General features: G+C 35.8%; 1 protein-coding gene across 8 annotated transcripts in view; it reads right to left on the bottom strand.

Annotated features, from left to right (window-relative positions):
* The window catches only part of LOC141348976 (glutamate receptor-interacting protein 2-like), a 187059-nt gene that overhangs the window by 36382 nt on the left and 125969 nt on the right, over positions 1–24708 (bottom strand). For 3 of the 8 annotated variants that reach the window (XM_073865566.1, XM_073865569.1, XM_073865568.1), the window contains exons 2-8: positions 6103–6183; positions 5402–5537; positions 3655–3800; positions 2563–2649; positions 2345–2420; positions 922–1067; positions 532–679 (exon numbers count right to left, since the gene is read on the bottom strand). In XM_073865566.1, coding sequence (XP_073721667.1) covers positions 532–679; positions 922–1067; positions 2345–2420; positions 2563–2649; positions 3655–3800; positions 5402–5537; positions 6103–6183 — 820 coding nt within the window. Of the gene's footprint in view, positions 1–531; positions 680–921; positions 1068–2344; positions 2421–2562; positions 2650–3654; positions 3801–5401; positions 5538–6102; positions 6184–18753; positions 18896–24708 lie in introns of those variants that run through there. The other 5 variants (XM_073865571.1, XM_073865567.1, XM_073865570.1 and 2 more) reach the window with 3 other exon arrangements.

Here is a 24708-nt window from a genome sequence, read left to right on the forward strand (position 1 = left end):
ATCTGTTCACACATCGGTTTCTCGCACAAACAGATCGTTTCATGTAGGACATCAATGTGTCGTCACAAACCACAGGGTTTAATTTGGATTTGTCTGTGCATGTTCTTTATCAGATTTTGTTACCATCCACTTGCATTATATGACTGAAATGGTTAAAAGTCCTAAAAATCTACATTTGTGTTCTACTGACGAAACAAAGTCACCTACATCTTGGATGGCCTGGGGGTAAACATTTCATTTTAAGATGAACTATTGCTTTAATTCATATTAACTCTAGTAGTTTCTGTCATAAATACAATGCCATGTTGTTTTAACAAAATGTTGTATCGAGAAGAATAAGACGCATTTCAGTATAATCTTATGAGTCGTACATACAACTAAAAGATTCATGCATCATAATAACTACGCATACTTTGCATACCTGTACAAGTACTCAAAAACTAAATAAATTTATGTCAAAATAGTTTTACTCGCAATTTACCAAAATACGCCCATGTTTTGTGAATGAGGCAAGCTGAGTACAGTATGTACCTGTCCACAACACTGGCAGCTTTGATCTTCTCGATGACGATGGCCTGCTTATTCCTGTGCATAGCAGAAGTCAGTGTGATTCCCAGACTCGCTCCGGGTGATTTGGCGATCTCCACCAGCAGAGGACCTGAAGCGTTTGTCACAGAGTCTAAAGGGAAGATGAAAGGGAGAATCAAAGACAGTAAATGTGTGCCCACTGTGATATATATATATATATATATATATATATATATATATATATATATATATATATATATATATATATATATATATATATATATATATATATATACCAACCAGTTTTTGCATTTAATATAACACAGAGCACATAATTACTGGAAAACCCCAGTTCATGGGATGGATCTACAGAGTAGTAGTCTCCAGACTCACCCATGATGGAGACGTCATACTCGATCTGAAACAGGGCTTCTTGGCCACACTGGGTCAGTACGGTGAGGGCATCGCTGTGACTGGCATTGTGTAATGACACGCCGTCCACACTCAAGATCCGATCACCCACTTTAAGTGTCCCTTCTCTGTATAAAAACACATGCAAACATGATCACCAGTATGTACATTACAGCTGGGAATGTTGTCCTTACTATTGAGAAAAAAATGGATGGCGTGTCATTTCTGCACATCCACACTTTCATCTCACTTTATCTTCATTGATGTCATTTAAACATGCACTTTGCAAAAACACTTTGGAGGAACACTAATGTGTATATTAGGTTAAATGTGGTGGAGAGGTTTTAAAAATGTTTTTGTGACCAGGGCAATGTGTCACAGCACACAGATCATCACAACCTTTTGATTATGGGACTGCATAGAAGATGACCCAGCCAAGTCCCTATGCCAACTGCACACCATCGCCAACAATGCATGAAATGGGCCCAAGATCAGTAATTGGGACGTGGATGTTTGGCCTCATCTGACAACTTAAGATTTCTGGTGCATCACATTGATGGTCGAGCACAGATACGTCGATTACCGACAGAGGCGATGGCACCTGAATGAACTGTTGGACAAACACAGTTTGGGTGACTTTTTATTGGGACTGACAGCTGCAGGGTATCTGAACATCGTTGTGGACCAAGTGCACACATTCATGACAACTGTGACCAGTGATGATACAGGATAATATGCCAACAGCACACTGCCATAATCATCAAGGAGTGGCTCGGAGAACATGATGATGAATTTCTAAAAATGCTCCATATTTACCTGATATGAGCCAAATTAAACATTAGTGGTTTGACTTGGTACATTGCCACCTACCCACAATATATGGGAATTGGACGACTTGTTGTTGAAATGATGGTACCAGATACCCCAGGAAACCTATTGCCAATTTTGGGAAGTGAATGTATGTTTGAACACTGAACTGCAGCTCTGTCACTTAATATGTAACATAATATAAGCAGGTTTGTCTTCCTGGTCCCTTCAATGGGAGCAACTCACTGAAGTCTTCAACTACTTTGATTCCTTTGTAATTTAGGGCTTGTTCATACTTGACATGTTTGGTTTGATTAAAACGAACTCTGGTGCGATTGCTCAGTTGGTGCAGTTCTTTTGAGTAAATGTGATGCTGTCGCCCAAACTTTGGTGCGAACTAAACATGCAAACCGAGCCCGCTGAGAAGGTGGGTCTTGATCCGCTTTCAAACGAACTCTGGTGCGGATTGACTGATATGTGAACGCACATGGACCAGAAACCAAAAACAGGATGTAATATCACAAGATGCCAATTCTTTCAAATGTTCCAAATCTTCAAAGATCAAAGAATATGCATTTACACCTGGGTTGTGCATTACCTGTCGGCAGGGCCTCCTGGTCGAACGTGCGTCACCACCAAGGGTCTAGTTTTGAGCCAGTCCTCGTGGGAGCCCCCTGTGTTATGAACACAAATTAGACTCTGTATCATTTAATAATGACTATAGCAGCAAAATATGTGTAGCATCAACAAAATCCATCAGGGGATTTCATATATAAAAGCCACAGGGATAACCAAAGAGATAAAATCCAAACCCACCTCTCATAACGAAGCCGAAGCTGTTTCCCTCTTTCTGCAAACAGATGTCGATTGTCTTGGAGATAACACCTGAGGTACTGTCTGGTGCTACGAGCAGATGCAGGAGAGAGGAGACAGCGTCTTTAAATCAACACCTTTTACTGGGCGAACGGCCAGAGCAGGCGGACAATCGGATAAATAAACTGAACAAACAGAAGGTCAGGCAGAAACGCAGAGCTCATAAACACACCATTCATCTGCCATGCACATGATAAACGGACAACGATCAATATATAACACCACGCTGCCAAACTGACCAATGACAGACAATAACCTCGACATCTCAGGCTGTTTATATGTTTCATATTGATATTGATGCAGTTTTAACTCTTTGATGGGAATTATGCTGGTCTATGCTGTTTTTTTTCAGCAGGGAGTTCATCACAATAACAATGGACATGGATGCACTATGGTTGAGACAGTGTCCAAAAATGTTTAAAAAAAATGAAATATGCTGCTTGGTTTGATATCTAATGCAATGATGTTAATACAAATTTGGTTTATGTACCAAAATACTTGGTGAGGCCACTGTATAGTAATTAGTGCTTGACTGAAATGTTTTTTTGAAATTGCTGAAGCCAATGCCGTAAAAGTGGGATGGGTGATAAAATATATAATAAAATTCAACAACGACATTAAATTTCTGAAATCTGCCTTTTTCATGGTTCACTGCTGTGATGTAAATCAAAACCTGTTATTTTTTACAAGCCTAAACGTCCTGTTTCAGAAACACAGAAAGACAGAAAACGGTCCCACTTGAATCATTTTGTGGGGTCTTTAAAATGCGAAAGGTCTTGGTGATGTAAAAATTAGGTGTTTAAACTGATATTGAATAGAAACATCTTATGATCAGCCATGCATTCACTAGCAACCATGCACTGAAACATTTGCATCATGCAATATTGTGTGCTTCTATACACTGTTGCTTCGTACTGTAAGAAAAAAAGACTCATGTAATCACGTATGAATCGAGGCACGTGATTGGTTCAGACTTGGTTTTGATTGGCAGGACATGCCACAAACAGGCAAAAGTCAGAATACTCAACTTCCTACCAGCTGACGGCAGTTCATACTCCACTTCCAGCACAACGCGTTCGCCGACATTCTTCAGAAGACTTATGATCTCGTCGTGACGCAGTTTGGTCAGATTAATGCCGTTCACTGACTTGATGTAGTCGCCCACGTTGAGTTGATCGCTCCTGAGATTAAATGCACACAATGAAGTGCCCCCGCTGGTACTTTACAATGTGTATGTCTTGAAGGGGTTTTATATAGATTGCTTTTCTTCTGTAAGATCTAGCATGGTTGCAGTATTTCTCCTAAACAACCTGTAAGTATCTTGCCAGTCACAATGCAGGATGAGTCGCTTATAGACTCTTAATTTGTAGGGTAGGAGGTTGGTTCAAATCCCAAATTATTATTACTATAAAATCAACTAAAACAGTATAATTGTACAAATTGTACAGGTTTTGTACTGTTATTACAGTCAATATTTGGATGCGTGTCGCTACACTACGTTTTTGTTTAACAATGTAAAGGTTAATGTAGCTTTTCTCGTTCTCTTTTGATATGTTAACAGTTTGCGGGCATCCTGGCATTCAACATTTAACACGGAACGAATTAATGAGACAATTTCTGATGGTCCGGAGAAATCACCCATCAACGATCGAAACCAAAAACGTAATTAGCCTTCGAGTGGAACGTAAACGCAAAGCAAGAACTCTTTATCTGTAGCTGAACACTCCACCGGCAGTATAAATATGCTCATTTAGATGCTAATTAGACAAATGAATGCTAGTCATTCTCTTTGTCCTCCAGGCCAACATGAGTTAGCACAATGATGCCTGACAAAAATCTGTCACCAACCCAGAAGCTTTCAAAAAAATTCAGCCGCGAGGAAAGACAGAACGGTATAAGATGAAAAACCTTTCACTTTTTCCACTTTTGAATGAGCGAAATGAATCCAAACCGGAGCTAAACGTTTAAACACAAGCTCATATGCAATTAGGAGATGAAAAATTATGTATAATGACACATATATCACCCCAAAAATATAAGACGATTTATCAAATTCACATCGTCTTTAAGGACCTAAAATGTTTTCTAGTCAAGTGCCTTAATGTTGCTTTTCACTTGATTTTATACCGAAATGTTAAGCAATTTATAACACATTGCAAATTTGTTGCATTCTCATTGTTTCCACAAGGGGAGCTATAGCATTGTGTAAACTGTCGTTGACTACAAATTACTGCTTTTTAAACTTATCCAGCTCTACACTTTTTTTTGCTCTGTTTCATAGCAATATCAGGTGATTATAGTCATCCTGTGATTGGCTGATGTCAATATGTATATTATTCAACCCTTGGGGCAGTGGACAACGGCGACATTGGTGTTTTGCTGTGAGTTTGTGTGTGAAGCCCGGAGTAAAGTCTGTTTTCTACGTATAGGTGAATGAATGCGCACGGTCAAATACAGCCTTGCAAAGTATAGTCTAATTGAATTGTAAGTGTACACATACGTTCAACGCATGCGCATTGCGACAAAATGCAGTGCCTCTCCTGGGCTACATACTACATTCTTAGGTAGGCTTTAGGCGCGACCTATGCCTACAATGTATGCAGGGTTTCAAAAATCTGGCGGTGCGCTTACAATACGTGCGCCCTCTTCTGATGACGGAAATTGCGTCACGTGCACTGTACGCGGACCCTGGTAAAATACAGACTGTAATTTAGCCTTTATTGTATGAACTATTCTTGCATGAATTCAAGGTTTTATCTAGGATGTCCGATCAAGCCCTCACCTAGCAGCAAGTCCAGCAGGTCGCAGGTTGGAGACGCGGGGTTTGCCGTCCTTGTCCGTCCCGCCTGAGATCGTAAGACCCAAAGTGCTTCCCTCTTTCTTAATCAGCTCAACCAGGGTGACCCCACGCAGCTCTTCTGCCCGGAAACACAATGGACACATGCACACCCAACCACACACACAAACAAGAGACAGAAGTCAGCACTGATGGTCACATCACAAGCCTTTAATTTAAAAGATTTTAAGATATAGAGAAACATTATGTAAAGATCTTAACACCGCATTTCTGGCGAAAGAAAATGATCTTTTTTTAAACATTTCGGTTCTGCTTTAAAGCTAAATTTATTTGATAAACTTTTCAAAAGTATTACTTCCAGTTGACTGAGCTAATCCAATTACTTTCATAGAAGAAAGAGGTCTTGGATCAGCGATGCTTCCAGCTAGCAAACTGATTCAGACAAATGCCTTTCAAGAACCGCAGGAACATCTGGAGAAATCTGTTAGCAACACTCTCAAACCCCCAATGGCTCCAATCTCAAATAGTCATCTGAGCTAATGTGGCACGAAGAACTCAAATATCCCCAGTGGAAAAAGACACAATCCCTGATATCAAAAGAATTATATAGAGGCCAACTTGCCCTACGGTGGGTGGGAGTACCCATGTGGGTGCAAACAGAGGAATAGAGATGGATTTGGGCGTACCTGGGATGCTTTGTCTTCTGGGTATGAGCGAGTTGTCGGGCCCTGTTGAGTCCTTGTTCCCTTTGGAGTATGGGCCATCATCTGTGGGCGAGAGTTGATCATTGTAAGAAACCTTAGTAGAGGAAAGCCACTCACTCGCCAAAGTTGGTGTCAAAAGAGATACTTTTTACATAAAAATAAGATAAAAAATACAAAATGTGAAAAGTATCATCTACTGTTTTTCTACATTAGTGGGTCAAGAAACATAATAGACAAAAGCAGCAAATATACAAATATTAAACAGCTAAAGGTGAGGTGTCCTGTCGATGTACGCAATCAGACTGACGGACAATAAAATGCGGTCGCTTGGACTTAAATTGATAGTGGGACCTAAGTCCCACCTAAGTCAGATAGGTGCCGAATGGGCTTATTAGAATTGTTTTGAAGAGCAAGAGGAAAGGAAAAAGTTGTAAGAGTGCTTTCTAAGTATTTGGCAACATTAAACTTAATGAACGCTTAAAAATAAATATTCATAGACTTTTACTGATGCAAAAGTAATATTAATGCTGGTTTTAGCCAACAACACCCATAACCAAAACTTCCAACAATTCAGTGCTGTTTTGACAAAAAGTGCAACCTCCAAACAATAAAAACATCCTCGAAAGGGAGCAGTCAATACCACAGCTCCTACAACCACAAATTCCCCAATGTGACCTGTTGCGTGACCGTGTGGCAATAAAAAATTAGGTAAAAATCCCATGGACCTCTTACTAGAGTGAACAAATGGCAAAATAAAACAAAAAACACACTTGGCAAGAACATGTGGACTGTCTGCTGGGAGCAATCTAAAGTATTTACTGTACAGTTTGTGAAAGCTACTTCTGACAGATCTCAAAGTTGGGATTAGCCTCCAGCGCTAGCACAACACTAAACATACAGTATGAAAACGTCCTCCCAGCTCTCCGAAAACTCCAGCATATCGCCATTCACAGAAGTGAGCAGCATTTGTCTAATCCTCTCACTCGGGGGTTTTGGAAAGCTTCCCGCGTCAACCTATCAAACGAGGCGATTTAACCGTGATTGGTACCTCACTCGCAAAGCATCATGTGTGTCGCCAAAGTGCCATTTTATGAAAACAAATGCATGATTAAATAAAAAAATTCCAGTTGGGCTTAGCATTTGAGGAGCTATAGAAGAAACAGAAATACTTTGTATACGAGAAGACTTGACTGGATGGCAAAATTGGCCAGTCAAAACGCCAATCCCCAAGTGATGTTTTGATCTCTATATACAGGACAATACAGCTCAGGTTTCGCCTTACATGTGCCTTGTTTTGTAGTGGGATGCTGGTCATTTACACATCAAACACAGAAAATACATAATTTTACAAATTTGCACAGGACAAAGAACCACAAAAATCATGATCAGCTCAATGTGTATACAAAATCTGTTTAGTTATTAGTTTCCTTTAAAACACTAATATAAGCCTATAACTAAGTCCATATCTCTATAACCTATGCTGGATTCTTTCAAACCATGGTTGGGTCAAATCTATACATTTTATAGGTTTGTTTAACCCAGAAATTGGGTTTGTCCATATTATACCAGACCATGGGTTAAGTCAAGCATTTTTTGTGTGCTGGCTATACGGTAAGAATAGTTTAGTGTTTAGTGACCTCTCCACGCTGCTTTGAGTTTAAAGTAAACTGTTTAAATGAATAGCTCTAATTAGCCCGAAGATTGTGTTGCTGTAATCTGTGAGAGTCTTTTTGTTTAAACTCTACATGTCCTGCCATAATTACGGCCCATTATCAGCGCCAAACAGCCTGAAGCTTTGCTCAGAAGGAAAGAAACCTGCATCTTGGGTAATATATGCTTGACACACAACCAAGAAACACAATTGGAAAGGGGTTCCCAAATCACATTACTTACCTACTAAAGCACATTGTATTTCACATGTTGTGTAACACTAACAATGGTTCCCAAGACTCAGTGTGCATGAATTTACATACAAAGGCTTTGAAATATGGTACACAATTGTTCATGGCTGATCTACGATGCACCGCAAGTGATGTGATATATGAAACACTAAAGCAAGATCCTATTAGGAGCTACTGTACACTCTCTATATTAAAAAAGGCAAATATGATCAAAAACACAATTCATTTTCTATCACATAAATAATATCACAATATTATTATTTTTGCTGAATATTCATTTGAAAAATGTTATGTATGCCATAAATGTATCATGCAAATGTCAAATGTCATATCAATGATATGACCACAATGACCATGTTATTGTTTGAAGATCCTTGACAACATAAAACAATTAAAATGTTTAAAAACTCATAATACAATTAAAAAACTGATATACAATTTACAAAACACAATGCAATAAAATGTAGCATTTAAAAACAGCCAGAAGCTTTTATCCAAAACAACTTATAATACAATACAAGCTATACATTTTTATCAGTATGTGTGTTCGCTGGGGATCGAACCCATGAAGTATACACTGTTAACGCAATGCTGTATTAAAGGTGCCAAAGAATGCATTGTAATAATCTGTTAAATTGTTCTCTGATATCTACACAGTAGGTTTGTAGCTTTATTAAGTGCAAAAATTATTCAGAGTCAGTTTTTCTTGTCTATATACAACCCTAGGATTTGTCCCTAGATTGAAATGGTCTATTATTACCTTATTTGGAAGGGTCATGAATAATAATGTTGAGCTCTGCTCTGATTGGCTGTTTCTCAGAGCAGCTCCTTCAGGAGCTCTGTGTTTGTGTAAACAGATCTTATGTTTGAGACTGTAACAGATGAAGATACAGATTTTGAGGAATAATCAATTGTTTGGAGATTGTTAATGGACGTTTCTGAGTGGCACACTGCAAAAAAGAAGATTTTCAAGAAAAATTTTACTTAGTATTTTTGTCTTGTTTTTATCAAAATATCTAAAAATTCTTAAATTAAAATGCTTTGTCTTGATGAGCAACACAACCAAAGAAAATAAGTCTAGTTTTTAGACCAAAAATATCAAGCCAAAAATCTGCCAATGGGGTAAGCAAAAAAAATCTTGAACATTTTTCTTAAACACTAAAATCAAGAAAAATTCAAGAAAAATTTGCTTGCCCCATTGGCAGATTTTTTTGCTTGTTTTATGCACAAAATAAATAAAAAAATTACTGTAACGTCAATAGTAGAACTTCTGCCTAAATGTTAGCATATAGCATTAATTAGCATATAGCGCTAACTCAGCAATCACAACTTTGTTTTTAGCATTGTAACAACTTTGTACTTAATTTATTGTGTAATTTAATGTTGGGGACGTACATCTCGACTGTGACATCACAGTTGGTGTTATGTTGAGATTGGTCTGTTTTCCAGCGGTCTTTTGCATGCATGAGGTTTACATGAGGAGGAAACAATCATGTTTGATGCTCACAATATGTTATTACCATGTACACAATTCTTATTATTCATTTATGCCTATATAATGGCACCTTTTCTTGAGCCAAAGAAACACAGATGATGCTTGGATACGTGGTGCTCCAGCAGCCAATTCAAGTTCAAGTTTGGTTTATTGCATTTTTCAATTTTAAATAAAAATGGAAGATAATATATTTAAAAAATACAAAGAAATGATACTGACTGCTGCCATGACCGCTGTATGTAACAGCATCACCCTGTTGTTAAAACAAGCTTTAAAACAGCGTCACAGCTGTTAGCCGTAATCATCACATTCATATGCTCTCGTGGGAACGAAACTGTGTCGATGTGGGCGCGTGCATTCTGTAGCATCACGGCACGAGGTTTTACCGGCCCTCCGTCTGTGACCCTAAAATTAATCTGCTCAGGAACCGCATGGAAGTGAGTGGAAACTGGCATTTTAAATCAGATCACGTCCTCATAACACCACACTGGAGACTTGGCGCATTGAACAGCGATACGGCACGTTATCATCATAAGCATATAGTTACTAAAGGGATTTGGGGTAGAGATGTGACAAAGGAGTTCGGTTTGACTACCAGACAAGAACAAACTGAATGGGAGTTTGTGGGTCCCGGTTTGGTTTTAGGTAATGGGGTTATTTAAAGTTCATAGAGATGTACCCTGAATAGGATACTTTAATAAAAAGCAGCCCATTTCAAGCAGTTAATGACCCTAACCAAGCTTTATTTTCCTTATAATTACAGCAAACGTCGAAGCTTCATGAAGACCTTCATTTTGATAGAAAGTTAGACCTTTAAAAGCTTTATAAGCACTTAACTTTTTTGCTCCATTGCCACTTTTGTCTTTAACATTCATTCACTGCAAAAAATGACTTTCTTACTTAGTGTTTTTGTCTTGTTTTCAATATAAATATCTAAAAATTCTTAAATTAAGATGCTTTTTCTTGATTAGCCAAACAACCCAAGAAAATAAGTCTAGTTTTTAGACCAAAAATATAAAATTAAAGCGATTTTGTGCATAAAACAAGCAAAAAAATTGCCAATGGGGTAAGCTAATTTTTCTTGAATTTTTCTTGAATTTTGTGTTTAAGAAAAATTCTCAATATTTTTTTTGCTTACCCCATTGGCAGAATTTTTTGCTTGTTTTATGCACAAAACGTTTTTTTTTTTTTTTCTTAAAAAATCACTTTTTGCAGGGTAGGAAAATAAGTCTAGTTTTTAGACAAAAAAATGTAAGTAAATTAGTGCTTAAAACAAGCAAAAAATTCCAATGGAATAAGAATTTTTTTCTTGAAATATGTTTACTTTTTTCATAAACACTTAATTCAATAAAATATTTCTTATTCCATTGGCAGTTTTTTTTTTGCTTGTTTTATGCACAAATTTGCTTAAATTTTATATTTTTAGTCTAAAAACTAGACTTGTTTTCCTGGGTCATTTTGCTTATTAAGAAAATACATTTTAATTTAATATATAATATATTTAATTATATTTAATAATATATTTAAATATATCTAATTTGTACTTAAAACAAGAACAAATTAAATATATTATATATTAATATATTTTGGTTTTCAGTAAAAATATCTACAAATTCTTAAATCAAGATGTATTTTCTAGATCAGAAAAATGACCTAAGAATACAAGTCTAGCTTTTAGACAAAAACTATACAATTTAAGTGAATTTGTGCTTGAAACAAGAAAATTATCTGAAAATGGGGTGAGAAAATTTTGCTTAAAGGGGACATATTATGAGATTTTTTTTAAGATGTAAACTAAGTCTAAAATAGGTCTGAGCAAAAGTGTGCCGTTTTGGGTGTGTCATTTAAAATGCAAATGAGTGGATGAAGTGCAACCACTGATCACAATGATGGTGGTTTGTTGCAATTGAAACTCTATTGTGCTGTCAAATATTTTATCTCTCTCTTTCTCTCATACTAAATGGTTGTGCTGTGGTTGGATAGTGCAGATAAAGGGGGCGGTATTACCTTATTCTGACATCACAATAAGGGCCAAATTACAATGACCTATTTTTTCACATGCTTGCAGAAAATGGTTTACCAAAACTAAGTTATTGGGTTGATCTTTTTAACATTTTCTAGGTTGATAAAAGCACTGGGGACACAATTATAGCACTTAAACATGGAAAAAGTCAGATTTTCATAATATGTCCCCTTTAAATTAAGTGTGCAAGAAAAAAAGAAAACTTAATTTTAGATTTTTTTCTCACCCCATTGGCACACTGCAAAAAATGACTTACTTAGTATTTTTGTCTTGTTTTCAGAAGAAATATCTAAAAATTCTTAAATTAAGATGCATTTTATTGATGAGCAAAATGACCTAAGAAAATAATACTAGTTTTTAGACAAAAAATATATAATTTAATTGAATTTGTGCTTAAAACAAGCAAAATATCTGCCAATGGAGTCAGAAAATTTTACTTGAATTAAGTGTTTAAGAAAAAAGAAATCTTATTTCACAATTTTTTTCTCACCCCATTGGCAGATAATTTTGCTTGTTTTAAGGACAGTTTCACTTAAATTGTATATTATTTGTCTTAAAACTAGACTTACTTAGGTCATTTTGCTCATCAAGAAAAAACATCTTAATTTAAGAATTTTTAGATATTTCTACTGACAAGAAGACAAAAATACTACGTAAGAAAGTCATGCAAATGCAATTGTGCTTGGAAATATTTAACCCAAATCAGATATTTAACACAAAGCAGTACTTTAAACTACACCCTTAAAGTTTTAAATCTGTCTACACATATGTTTCTTTTAAATTTGCATTGGATGAGCTCTGGCGAACACAATAAGCTTTTTTAAAACAAAAACTTCCCCAAAAGAAAATCTCCTACCTAGACAGTATTTTAAAGCATCGAGCATGCTTAATATACCACCTACATAGAGTGCTCAGATTTCCTTTAGACGTATTAACAACATTTTTATCTTTATCTTCAATTAATATCAATGTATCAATGTTGCTATGGGCGTCACACATAAAAAAGTCTAGTACTTTATTTTATGTGACAGGATGAAAATGTAAATCAAGGCAGGGGAAAGGGGTAAATTGCCTTTACAAGACATATATCTCTGTCTTCTAATACTGGTGTTGGGTGAAGTGGAGCAGGTTGCGCTATTCGACTGAAAACAGGGGTCCAGGAAGTTTAACAGGGAACAAATTTCGCCATTAACCTTCGTCCCCTCCTTCTGGCTGTCTGCTGCTCCCGACCTCTGCACCCGGCCATAATTCACAGCGAATTTAAATGAAGGGAGTAAAAACCTGACAACAGGAAATGCCAGACATATACAAGCCAATCCCTGCTGCATTCATATTAGATGTCTGCTTCTCCTGTTTCAAGCAAAAAGATTTTGGATAAATTGACCAAACGGACAAATTTTGCGCTACAAAATTAGTACCGATCGTTATTTACATGTGCCGATTCTGCAGCTTTAAAGCTTGTAATGAATGCTATAAGTTTTGGTGAATGCTGCAATTTACCGCAATTTGCCGTACTTTACAGGAACTGTATGATATAGCAGCAAAACATATTTATGGTGGCTCAACCAATGCGGTGGACTAAGTGAGGTCTCCATTTACGGAAGCTGGGGTGACTTTACTTTATTTACTTATAAAGAGACCATGTGCAATTTTTAACATAAATGTTTCCATCCCATGCATTGTACCAGATTTAGCTAAAAGCTCATTTTCACACGCAGTCCCTTGACTGATGTGGTCATTTCCAAAAATTACAGAGCTTTCGCGATACATAACACTATATTCTCGACAGAGAGCTAGTTTAATATTTGCCATAAGCTGCTTGTTCAAAAAAAAAAAAAAAAAAAGGAGGAGAATTATGTTTTCCTGCTATGATAACAAATCAGCCAAATGCATCTCGCATTGCCACAGTTTCGAAGCAATTCACACCACTACAAATGTGCAATGATTACGTCATTATTATTTAAAGAGATGTACTTCAAAAACGTGTAATTACACATAGTCCACCTTTCATCGCTGTAACTTACGTTTCCTTGAAAAACTCCACACTACAAGCAATGTAGCATCTGGATAAACAAGGAACAATTAGTCTAATGAGCGGTTTCAAAATGCCAGCCATGTAAATGGGAGATTAGTCACAGAAAACACAGCACAGGAGGACGACGTGATCTTCTACATTATAAGTTGTGTCAAAGCGTTTAGCGTGGGTGGCACGGAGAGGTGGTTGCAGGCATCATCGTTGTTTGTTCGAGTTTGACAGAGATGCCTGAGGTAGATCATTCAAATGCAATAATCGTTGTTTTATTCAGTGAATCAAACGTTAAACTAAAAGTATAAAAAATTTGTTCGCTTCGAAACAAACCAGTGTTTAACATATTAACAATCAATCCAGTTGCTTAAAATTACTATACATTCATCTGAAGTACTATAGACAGTTTTAGCGGCAACAACATAAACTTTTGTGGTGTTTTGTGGCCCAAACTTAACTTCCGTTAGATCTCTGCAAGGAATCAAAAACAACAGTGTCTGTAGAGTAGATTATTTCTGATAGTGAGCTAAATAAATAACAAGTAAATTACCTCAGTTTAAAGAGCACCTATTATTCGATACACGGTTTTACATTTCCTTTGATGTGTAAGTGTGTATTCGTTACATGTTAACTTCACGATATGCAAAAGGTACAAATACCAAAGTAAATGATGATGCGAGTTAATGTTTCCAACGTAAATCTCTTTTCTTGGACTGCAACAAACACGTAAATAGGTGCTCTTTAAATCATACAGCAGCTAAAGCATATAACGTTACAATTAATGTAAGCCTTAACCATGTTAGCTACAGATTAGAGCTGAGCGATTAATTGTTAAAAGATCGTGGCCTCGATTCAACCCTCCCAACTATCTAATCCAGCATTTTGAAGATTCAGGTAATTATATTTTCAAGGAGCAAAGTTGTGTGATTGCAGTACCAGTTTTAGCCACAGGTTTTGTGATTGCAATACCAGTTTTGGCCACAATCCTACATACTGTTCCTTTAAGTATGCTGAACATTATGACGAGGGGTCTCATTTATAAAACTGTGCGTAGGATCCTTACTAAAAGTCTACGTATGCACAAAAGCCAAAAATGGCATATGCTAAAAAATATTAAGACTTTATTAAGAAAATAAAGCAATGTTCCCTTTATAAATCGCAGATCACCTGCAAGTGTTCGTACATGAATCATCCTCATATCCCACCCTGCATGCCCATTCTCCGGTCAAGTTTGTTTTTTATACTATACCATTGACGATTTATCGTATATTTACTCAATTTATAAAAAACTAATTTAAAAACATTTTAAACTCTGTGTATGTTTTGATAATCTTCTGAATCTAATCTCTAATAAAAGTCCTTTACAAAAATGCAATTATTTCAGCTTTTTGCTCAAAATGTTGTATTTTTGAAGAAAACTACCCATATTTAAGAGGTTAAAAAGAGAACAAATAAATTTCATTTTGTTTGGTTATGTAAAGGCATATGGTCTGTTCTTTCATTTGATATATTTGTATGTTTATATATTTATAGAAGAACATTTTCCTGGAAGGCATTTTGTGAAAATCACTAAAAATGCTGTCAGGCAGGGCAAGGAATGACTTAAAAAAATCTATATGATCAATTTTGTTGTTAGCTATTTAATTGCAGTACTACTAACAGGTTATTTCCCATCCTAAAAAATATGTTTCAAGACATAATCTTCAATTGTGACATGATCCCTATAAAATGAAAAACGTTCAAAAAATTTGCTGGTATTACAGATGGATACAAAGAAGAATAGCTGGTGCCCTTAACACATCCCTCACTCCTGTCAGCTGAGATGTTTCAGAAGATTAAAATTGATGTTCACAGAGACAACAACCAGACACAAGAGGTATCTGAACCCGTGTCTGGTGAACATCAGCTCAGGTAATACAGGAATAGCAAAGCAAGCATATGATTAATAACATCTCTCACTCGCTCACTTGTGTGTAAGCATCATTACCAGCACACACACACACACACACACACACACACACACACACACACACACACACACACGCACGCACACACACACATTCATGTCATGTGTGGCTCCCGCTGAGAGAACATTAGACTGATCTCTGTTGCGTGACCGCATCCTCTGCTTCTCTTCATTAGATCATCAGCCTGTGATTCGCTCAGCAGAGCTCATAAACATACACTTCACCTCCAATCCTAACACCATTCATGATGAAGAGATCACAGTGATTATCTACATATAGTAGTGGCCAAAAGTGATGTCCAACTTCATATTCGCTCTTATTCAAATATATTATTAGAGATACATAAATGCATGTTGCATTGGTGGGTCTGGAGTATAATCTGAAGCTCAGCTTTATGGAGAATTAAAGGAAACATGTGCAAAGTTTATAAATACATAGCCCAGGGCATGACTGCAAATTATTAACACAAAAGAGGATCAACAAATATTAATAACATATTAATAACATTTTATATATTTTAGATTCCCTAAAACAATGTGGTTTGCCTTTCTGACAAATTATTTAGTCCAATAAATACCTTTAAAGTTTAATATTTTTTGTTTTGTTTTGGTCTATACACCTCTTATTTTTTATAAATATTTTTTATTTATGTGTGTGTGTGTGTGTTTGGTGTCATCATGTTATGTTTGTATATTTTGTATTATGTACTTGTAGGCCCCTTTTAAAAACGAGATGTCTCATCTCAAGGGGTTAATCCCTATAAATAAATAAATACATTTTAATGGTTTATTCTAACCTGATGTGGCACTAAAAGGAAATACTGTACAAATATTCCCCCCATACATCATTTTGGCCATTAGTGTATAGTACTGTACATGTGACTGTAATACACATGAACATCACAATGATATGCTTGGTACTTTGATATATGCTTACTATGTTACTTCAAAGAATATCAAAATGTTACTTTGATGGGTACATCTCATTAAACCTATAAAAATACATTTTACTTTAAACATAAACATCATTCCCCACCAGCCTTTTTTTTTAAAGATGCCCGCCAGGAATTTTAGTGATTTTCACAAAAGTTTCACAAAATGCCTTCCAGGAAAATTTTCTTCAAAAAATATATAAACACACAAATATATCAAATGAAAGAACAGACCCTCTGCTTTCAAAGAAACAATAAACAAACAAAACGGGAAAAAAAGGTTTCAATTCAATTCAATTCAATTTTATTTATATAGCGCTTTTCACAATAGTTAATTGTTTCAAAGCAGCTTTACATTAATAGAAACAGTGAAAAGCACAGAAAAGTGACAGATAGCACAACATAATACACGATAGCATAAGCAGTCAAATTTGCTGCAGCTATGACTCAATATTATGAGCGAGCGTATTACTAATGTAACGTCTAGAAGAGGAAGCTAAGTTAAGCCCAAGAAGGCTGCCTCCCCGGGTTAAAAAACCCCTAGGAGAAAAAAACACGGGCTTTTTAGCCGAGGAAAAAAAAATCCTAGGAGGGAAAAACCCTTGGGAGATATATACACATATAAACGGATAAGGAGATTAAGCGGAGATTAAGCGGGTTCTCCCGGTGATCGTTGGTCAGGCATCAGCTGGGCATCACGTTGAAGGAGGGGTGTTTCATCCTATCTATATTTTTTCTCTGCTTATAAACTCGTACTGTGCATTCACACTAGATGTGGAAGAGGTGGCAAAAACGCGCTATTCGCACGTAGTTGTACGCTTGAACATAATGAGTTTACGTGCTTCATTGCGCGTGAAATTCGAATCATTCGAGACATTCACACAGAAATTCGCATCATTGGGAGGGGCTTCTGCGACTCTGCTCGCTTCCTGTAATCAAGTCACTACTAGAGCAAGCTCCTGATTGGTTAACGTGGCGCGATTTTCCACCAAAGTTCCGATTTTTCAACTTGCGCATTTACCGCGGCAACGCTCCATCTGCGTGTTGAGTACCATTTGTACCTCGCCGCAGGATGCCTATTTACCTAACATTTACTTAACCTGTAAATCACTCGCGCTTGCCGCCTCTTCCGTGGGTGGTGTGAATGCCACATTAAATATGATAATATTGATAAGCTGAAATAATTGCATTTTCGTGAAGGAATTTTGTTAGAGATCAGATTCAGAACGTTTGTAAAAACATACACAGAGTTTAAAATTAATAAATAATTTTTGGCTTCAGTTTTTTTATAAATTGGGTAAGTGCGCCATCTTGTGGTCGCGGTAATACAGATTAACATTAAACCTAATAAGGAACACGTTTTTTCATGCTAATTTTTCTCTTAATTGACGAGATAATGCGTCAATGGCGGGGAAAAAGTTAAAATTTTAATGTTAATTTCATAACAATTAAACCTTTTTGCCCAGCTTATATACTGTACTGTATATATACTGTATGTGTCATATATATGCACTATTTAAAAAAAAATGCTGCATAAAGATAAAACAACTTAGTAGGTTGAATTGACTTGCAAAACTATTTTAAGTTTTGACCTGGGAATAGTTGACATAACTTAAAAAATGAAGTTAAACAATTTCAACTTGTTTTATAAGTTAAAATAGCATAAAATATATGTTGATTTGACAAAAATGCTGCATTTTACAGTGTATATATTTATAAGAAACACGCACGCGCGCGCACACACACACACACACACACACACACACACACACACACGCACATATATGTAAGAATAGTTTACTGTTTACCAATTATTTATTGCATTACAGTAATAAAAATGATATTTTTATATTACAGGAATCATAATTAAAGAACATAAGGAGATTTATGAGGTACTGTTTTATTGTACATTTTTTTAGTTAATGAAAGATTAAATGTTAAATTTAGACTACAGCAGCTGTAAAACATCAAACCAAAACAGTCATAGACCAAACGTGCTAATAACACACTAGGGAAAACAATTCCTGAATGTGTAAAGACATCAGTCACTAATTACAACAAAGCCATCATGATTTCCTTCATTTGCATTCTCAGCTTCATAAAAACCGACCGAGTCCAAATGAGAAGATACAAAAGAAATACACTAAGAAACAGCAACTTCCACTAACTTCATCTCATCAGATTTGAGCCAGGTCCCCTATAAAGACTAACATCTCAATAGACGCACCTGCTGTTTACACACAGCTGTGTTTAATTGCAGTGTAATAAGACATTAAAGTGCAATTCTCACCAAAGCTGTTCTTCACCTCTCGCCGTAAGCCGCAAAGCATGTTGTCGTGTTTGATTCAAACACACACGCAGCTCTGCGTCTCCGTCTGGTCACACAATACAGCTCAGCTTATGTATGTGTGTATCGTCTCTCACACACACATACACTATCTCTCTACAACACTATACAGGCTCGCTTTCTGCCGTACGGGACTGTACCATCCCCTCCTCCCCTGCAGATTTTTGGTTTCTCCTTTGATTCGTTTCACGCGGCTGTAAATCCACGAGCCGTATGAAAATGAATTTATTCTGCTGGACACAAGAGAGTAAAGTGGTCTGCATTTTTTTATTAGATGTCCAACTAATAGATGTCTTTGATTGGATCTCTTTAGGCTTTTGTTTTGGGACATTCTTACTCTAAATAATTGTGCTAAATAGCACTAAAAGCTTGTAATCATAGGGGAACCATTTTTAGTTATACCTGTGTAAAACCATATTGTAAGTGGTGCTATATCTCCACTTATGGTTCTTCATAGCTGCTATATATAGCACTAAAAATGGTTCCCTTATATGATTAGGAACTTTTAGTGCTACAGTGTATAGCACTAATTTTTATCCTGATTCAAATTTTTAAAATTTCAATTAAAAAATGCAGATTTTGTAACTTTAGGCCCAAACTCCTGAAACCATAGTTTCAATCTTGACCCTTATATGTACGCATGTGTTTCTGTACCCATTTACAAAATTTGTAATGGCTATTAATTGTTGTGGCATCATATGTCATAAGTCAGCCCAGTCTCGAAATGTCGTTATATAGTCACGTAATTTTTCATTCTTTTTTCGTGCTATTATCACGAATTTCCGTGTTTTTTCGTGATCGTATAACAAATTCCTGTTTTCGTGTGATTATCACGTATTGGTTACCCAACTGTTTTGTCCTATTTTCTTACCATTGTTGCTTCGGTTTAGGGGTAGATTTACATAAAATGACATCTCTACCCAAACCCAACTCTAACCCTAAGGCCAGGCGACATATAAAAAATAAATCAGAAGAAATAGTATAAACCAATATATAACTCTATATCTAACCCTAAAACGAAGCGACAATGGTTTGAAAATAGAAAAAAGCAGTTGAGTAACCAATACATGATAATCACACGAAAACAGGAATTCGTTATACGATCACGAAAAAGCGCAGAAATTCGTGGTAATATCATGAAAAATTTTTAAAAAATGTACGTGACACGAAACCTTGTGAGACTGGGTAGCATAAGTAGCACAGTTATATTTGTGGCAATAGCCAACAATACATTGTAAGGGCCACAATTATAAAAAATTTTAATGCCAAAAATCTTTAGGATATTAAGTAAAAATCATGTCCCATGAAGATATTTAGTTTCCTACCATAAATATATTAAAATATACTCAACGTGGGAGTGACATGCTTACGTTTGGGAGGAGTAAAGCTCTTACATATGTGCCTTCGTCAACCAGTATTTTCACATCTCCAGTTTCATCTTAAATGCGTCACAGACCTTCTCCTGAAGTGGTTTAACTCTTTCTCCGCCATTGACGAGTTATCATTTAAGAAAAAACATTTGGATGAAAACAATGTGTATCTGATGAGTTTTTATATGAATCTGTAATATCGTAATTATCCACTAGATGGCACACTTACCCAATAAAAAACAGAAGCAAAAAATGTATTAACTAATTTTAAACTTTGTGAATGTTTTGATAATCGTTTTCAATCTAAAAAAAAATTCTGAACAAAATTACTTCACAAAATGCAATTTATTCAGCCTTTTGCTAAAAAATATTTTTGAAGAAAAATACTCATTTTTAAGAGTTATAAGCAGAGAAAAAATATAGATAGGATGAAAGTTTTTCCCGTTTTGTTAGAAAAAAAAATACATGGAAGGCACACTTTTGTGAAAATCACAAAAAATGGTGGCAGGGAAAGGGTTAAGCGTTCTGATTTAAATCCATCTCGAAACATTTCGGGAGGCATTTACATCTGGTCTTTTTTAAAATCGGATAGCTATGCAATCAGAGAAAACGCATGAAGTGACCAGGTGTATCTATTCAAGAAGATAGGAGTTTAATCTTGCATGACTGAAATAACTGGAGTCTGAAGTTACTGCCGAGTGGCACGATTTCCTTAAGGGACTTTGGAGTTTGGCCAAATCATCTTTTGCAACAGTTATTAATGAATTTGTAACATCATATCAGCAATCATAATAAAGAATCGTAGTAATAATAATAGAGAAAATGATACATTTAGTAAAGAAATACTTTCGATTTCATATATAATGTAAATTCTAAAAAACACATTTTGCAGATATTTTTGTTAAATATCTTATCTAATCACACTGCAAAAAATTATTTTCAAGAAGACTTTCAAAAGAATTTTTGTCTTGTTTTCAGTAAAAATTTCCAAAAATTTCTTAAATTAAGATGTTTTTATTGATGAGCAAAACGACCCAAGAAAATAAGTCTAGTTTTTAGACAAAAATATCAAATTTAAGTGAATTTTTTCATGAAACAAGCAACAAAATCTGCCAATGGGGTAAGCTATTTTTTCTTGAATTTTCTTGAATTTAGTGTTTAAGAAAAAATTTCACGATTTTTTTGCCAACCCCATTGGTAGATTTTTTGCTTGTTTTATCACTTAAATTTGATATGTTTGGTCTAAAAACTAGATTTATTTTCTTTTTAGATATTTTTACTGAAAACAAGACAAAAATACTAAGAATGTTTTTTCTTGAAAATAATTTTTTGCAGTTCAGATATAAAATACACTGTAAAAAATTCCGTAGAAATTACAATGTTATTGCAGCTGGTTGCCAGTAATTTACCGTAGATTTAAATTTATGTTATTTACTGGCAAGAGTTTGTTCAAAGTTAAATAAATTTTAAATATTAACAAGTCTTTATCTTTACAGAATAAAACTATACAATAACAGCCTCTTGCAAAGCATTCTGGGAACCAGAAATCATCATCAACCTTTTTCTGTTTTTTGCTTCAGATTTAGTTTCCCAGAATGTTTTGCTTGATGCTGTTTTTTTAGTTTTACTCTGTAAAGACAAAGACTTGTAAATGTTTAATGTTCATTTAACTTTGAACAAAATGTTGCCAGTAAAAAACATAAATTTAAATCTACAGTAAGTTACCGGCAACGCAGCTGCAAATTCTACTGATTTTTTTTACAGTGATACTGTTAATAAAATTGGGATACTGGATTGCTTATCCAGCATAAAAAATGAATAAGGCATGATATGAAGTGGCATTCTTCCCTTTTTTCCCTCATTGCAGGAATCCATTTCAGACAAATACCAGCAATGACACCAAACAACTCCAAGTAGACCAATCAAAGCCTCTCAAAGGGTCTCTAACCTGCAGTCCTGCCCCCGAATCAGTCGAGTTCTGCCCCTTCTTTCTCCGCTGTGACCCATCATATTCCTCTGACAGGCGTGACTAAAACCCCTCCAACAGCTCTTTGTGTTATCCATCGACCTCTGTATCTCAATGTCTGTCTCACTGTGCCATGCCAAGAGTGTTCAGATAAGATCACACAACAGGATTTGGTATCTTCACAAGTTATGAGAGCCATAAAACTGTTTGAGAGCTTTACGATTACTCTGTGAGAGAGACATCAATGGTTTATTACATGGGCATGGATTTAGACAGGTACCAAAATTATAAAACTACTGAATAATACCGACAGCCTTCGTAATTGTAAGAATAAATAAAGCAATGGTGCCATCTAAAAAAATGGTTTGTGGGAAATTTTGATGTTGACTTAAATATGAGAAACCAAAAAGCTCTAATTTAAAAAAAGATTAGGTAACACATAATGAGGTTTTGTGCGTTTACTCTAAAGACCCAATCAGATTGAAAATGTTTTTTCTCTTCAAAGAAAGGAAAGAAGGTCACAATTTTTGTATTTGATCTCAGACTGGTGAATGTTTAAATTTTTTAGGGAACTTCTGTGCAAAACTTATCAGTCGGCAATCACAATCCCATGATGCATCGGTGTACACCAATTAAACTCCAAAACAGTGGCAATCTCAAAAAGACTTTGGGCCCATGTTTGTTGGATTTTAGGTATATGCAAGCATATTTTAACAGGTTAAATTTTACAAAGCTAACATTACTAAAGTGTAGTTTATAGTCATGCGTATGTTATGGCGTATGCGAAGCCTGACATGCATATTGAAAAAATGTAACAACGTGTCTGTGTTTTGCAGACCGCAAGCGCTGTGATTTGTCCACTAGATACACTCCAGTCAGGTAAAAAAACCTGCATCGCATTTCTTCATAGGCATTTCCGCTTGATACGGTAAGAACAACAGGTTTTTTTAGATTATAACAAGGTAAGAAAGAAATGTTGACTTAAAAGCATCTTTATATTTAGTGTTCCCTTAGTACAACTTGCCATAAAATATCAACAGCAAAGAGCAAATCATGTTTTCGCCAACCTGTGAGAAAGAATAAAAAACTATTGGCTATAGACGGTTTCAGCAGTAACAACATAAACAAGCGGCTTTCGTGGTCCTCACGTAACTTCCGGTAAACTCCGCTAAGAATAAATAACAACAAAGTCCTTTTAAAGTAATTTATTTATATAACAAGCAAAATAAACAACACGTAGATTATATAGGAACCCAAAATATTTGTTATTTTCAATGAGGTTTTGTTTAAGAGTTTAGTTTCAGCAACTAGTTAGACCATTAAACAAACAGAAACCGGAAGTAAAGTTCTGACCAGACGCTTATCGCGTCACCGCACGTGCGCCCGATGAAACCGTCTATATACAGTATAGACGATTTCATCGAACGCACGTGATACACGTCTGGATCTGAACTTTACTTCTGGTTTCGTTTTTTTTAATGGTCTGACTATTTGCTAAACTGATCTCTTGAACAAATGCCTCGTCGAAAATAACAAATGTTTTGGTTTCCTAGGTAATCTATGTGTTGTTTTTTGCTTGTTATATAAATAAACTACGTTTAAAGAACTTTGTTATTTATTCTTAGCACAGTTTACCGGAAGTTACATGCGGGACGCGACAGCCGCTTCTTTATGTTGTGACTGCTGAAACCGTCTGTATATGAAATGCAACTCAGTTGTGGCTAGAAGGGATACAGCTACGGCCAAAATCTCGTGAAATCTCGCTAGATGAACGCCGTTTTCATTTTAACCCTAACCCTAAACCTAACATTTCATGGGATTTAGGCCGTAGCTGTATACTATTTAGCCAGAATCTGTTTTTCATCCAACATGATCTCAAAGCAAGTCGTGTTATAGTCACGAAAATTTTTATTAATTTATTCGTGTCCATGGCACTAAATTCGAGCCCAGTCTCATGAAGATGCGTATAAATAGCACGAAGTGTAAAACTCGTGCAATACATACGGCAAATTCCACTTTGGTGTGCATATGATACGCCAGTCCTTCCCATTCACTTAAACGGTGCATCTTTTTTTGTCGTTTTATTTATTGGTTTCTCAATTTTTTTGCTTTTTTTACCATTTTCGCTTGGGTTTAGGGTTAGAACAACATTTTGTTATATAAAAATGACATCCAAACCCCAACTCCAAGCGACCATGGCCTAAATATGGACAAAAACATGGAGGAACCTGTATATTAAATAACCTCATTAAGCAAATCTAAAATCTAACTCTAAACCCAAGCGAAATGGTTTAAAAAAACAGAAAAAATTGAGAAACCAATAAATAAAACGACAAAAAAGATGCCCCGTTTAAGTGAATGAGAAGGACTGGCGTATCATATGCACGCCAAAGTGGAATTTGGCGTATGTATTGCACCAGTTTTACACTTCGTGCTATTTATACGCATCCTCTGGAGACTGGGTGCTAAATTCAGCTTTTTCGTGCCTTGAGCACGAATGTCTTTTTCGTGTCGCATGAATTTCTATAAATAGTTTTCTATAAATAGTCTTTCTTTTTGTGC

This window comes from Misgurnus anguillicaudatus, unplaced genomic scaffold, assembly GCF_027580225.2.
Source record: "Misgurnus anguillicaudatus unplaced genomic scaffold, ASM2758022v2 HiC_scaffold_32, whole genome shotgun sequence".
NCBI classification, from domain to species: domain Eukaryota; kingdom Metazoa; phylum Chordata; class Actinopteri; order Cypriniformes; family Cobitidae; genus Misgurnus; species Misgurnus anguillicaudatus.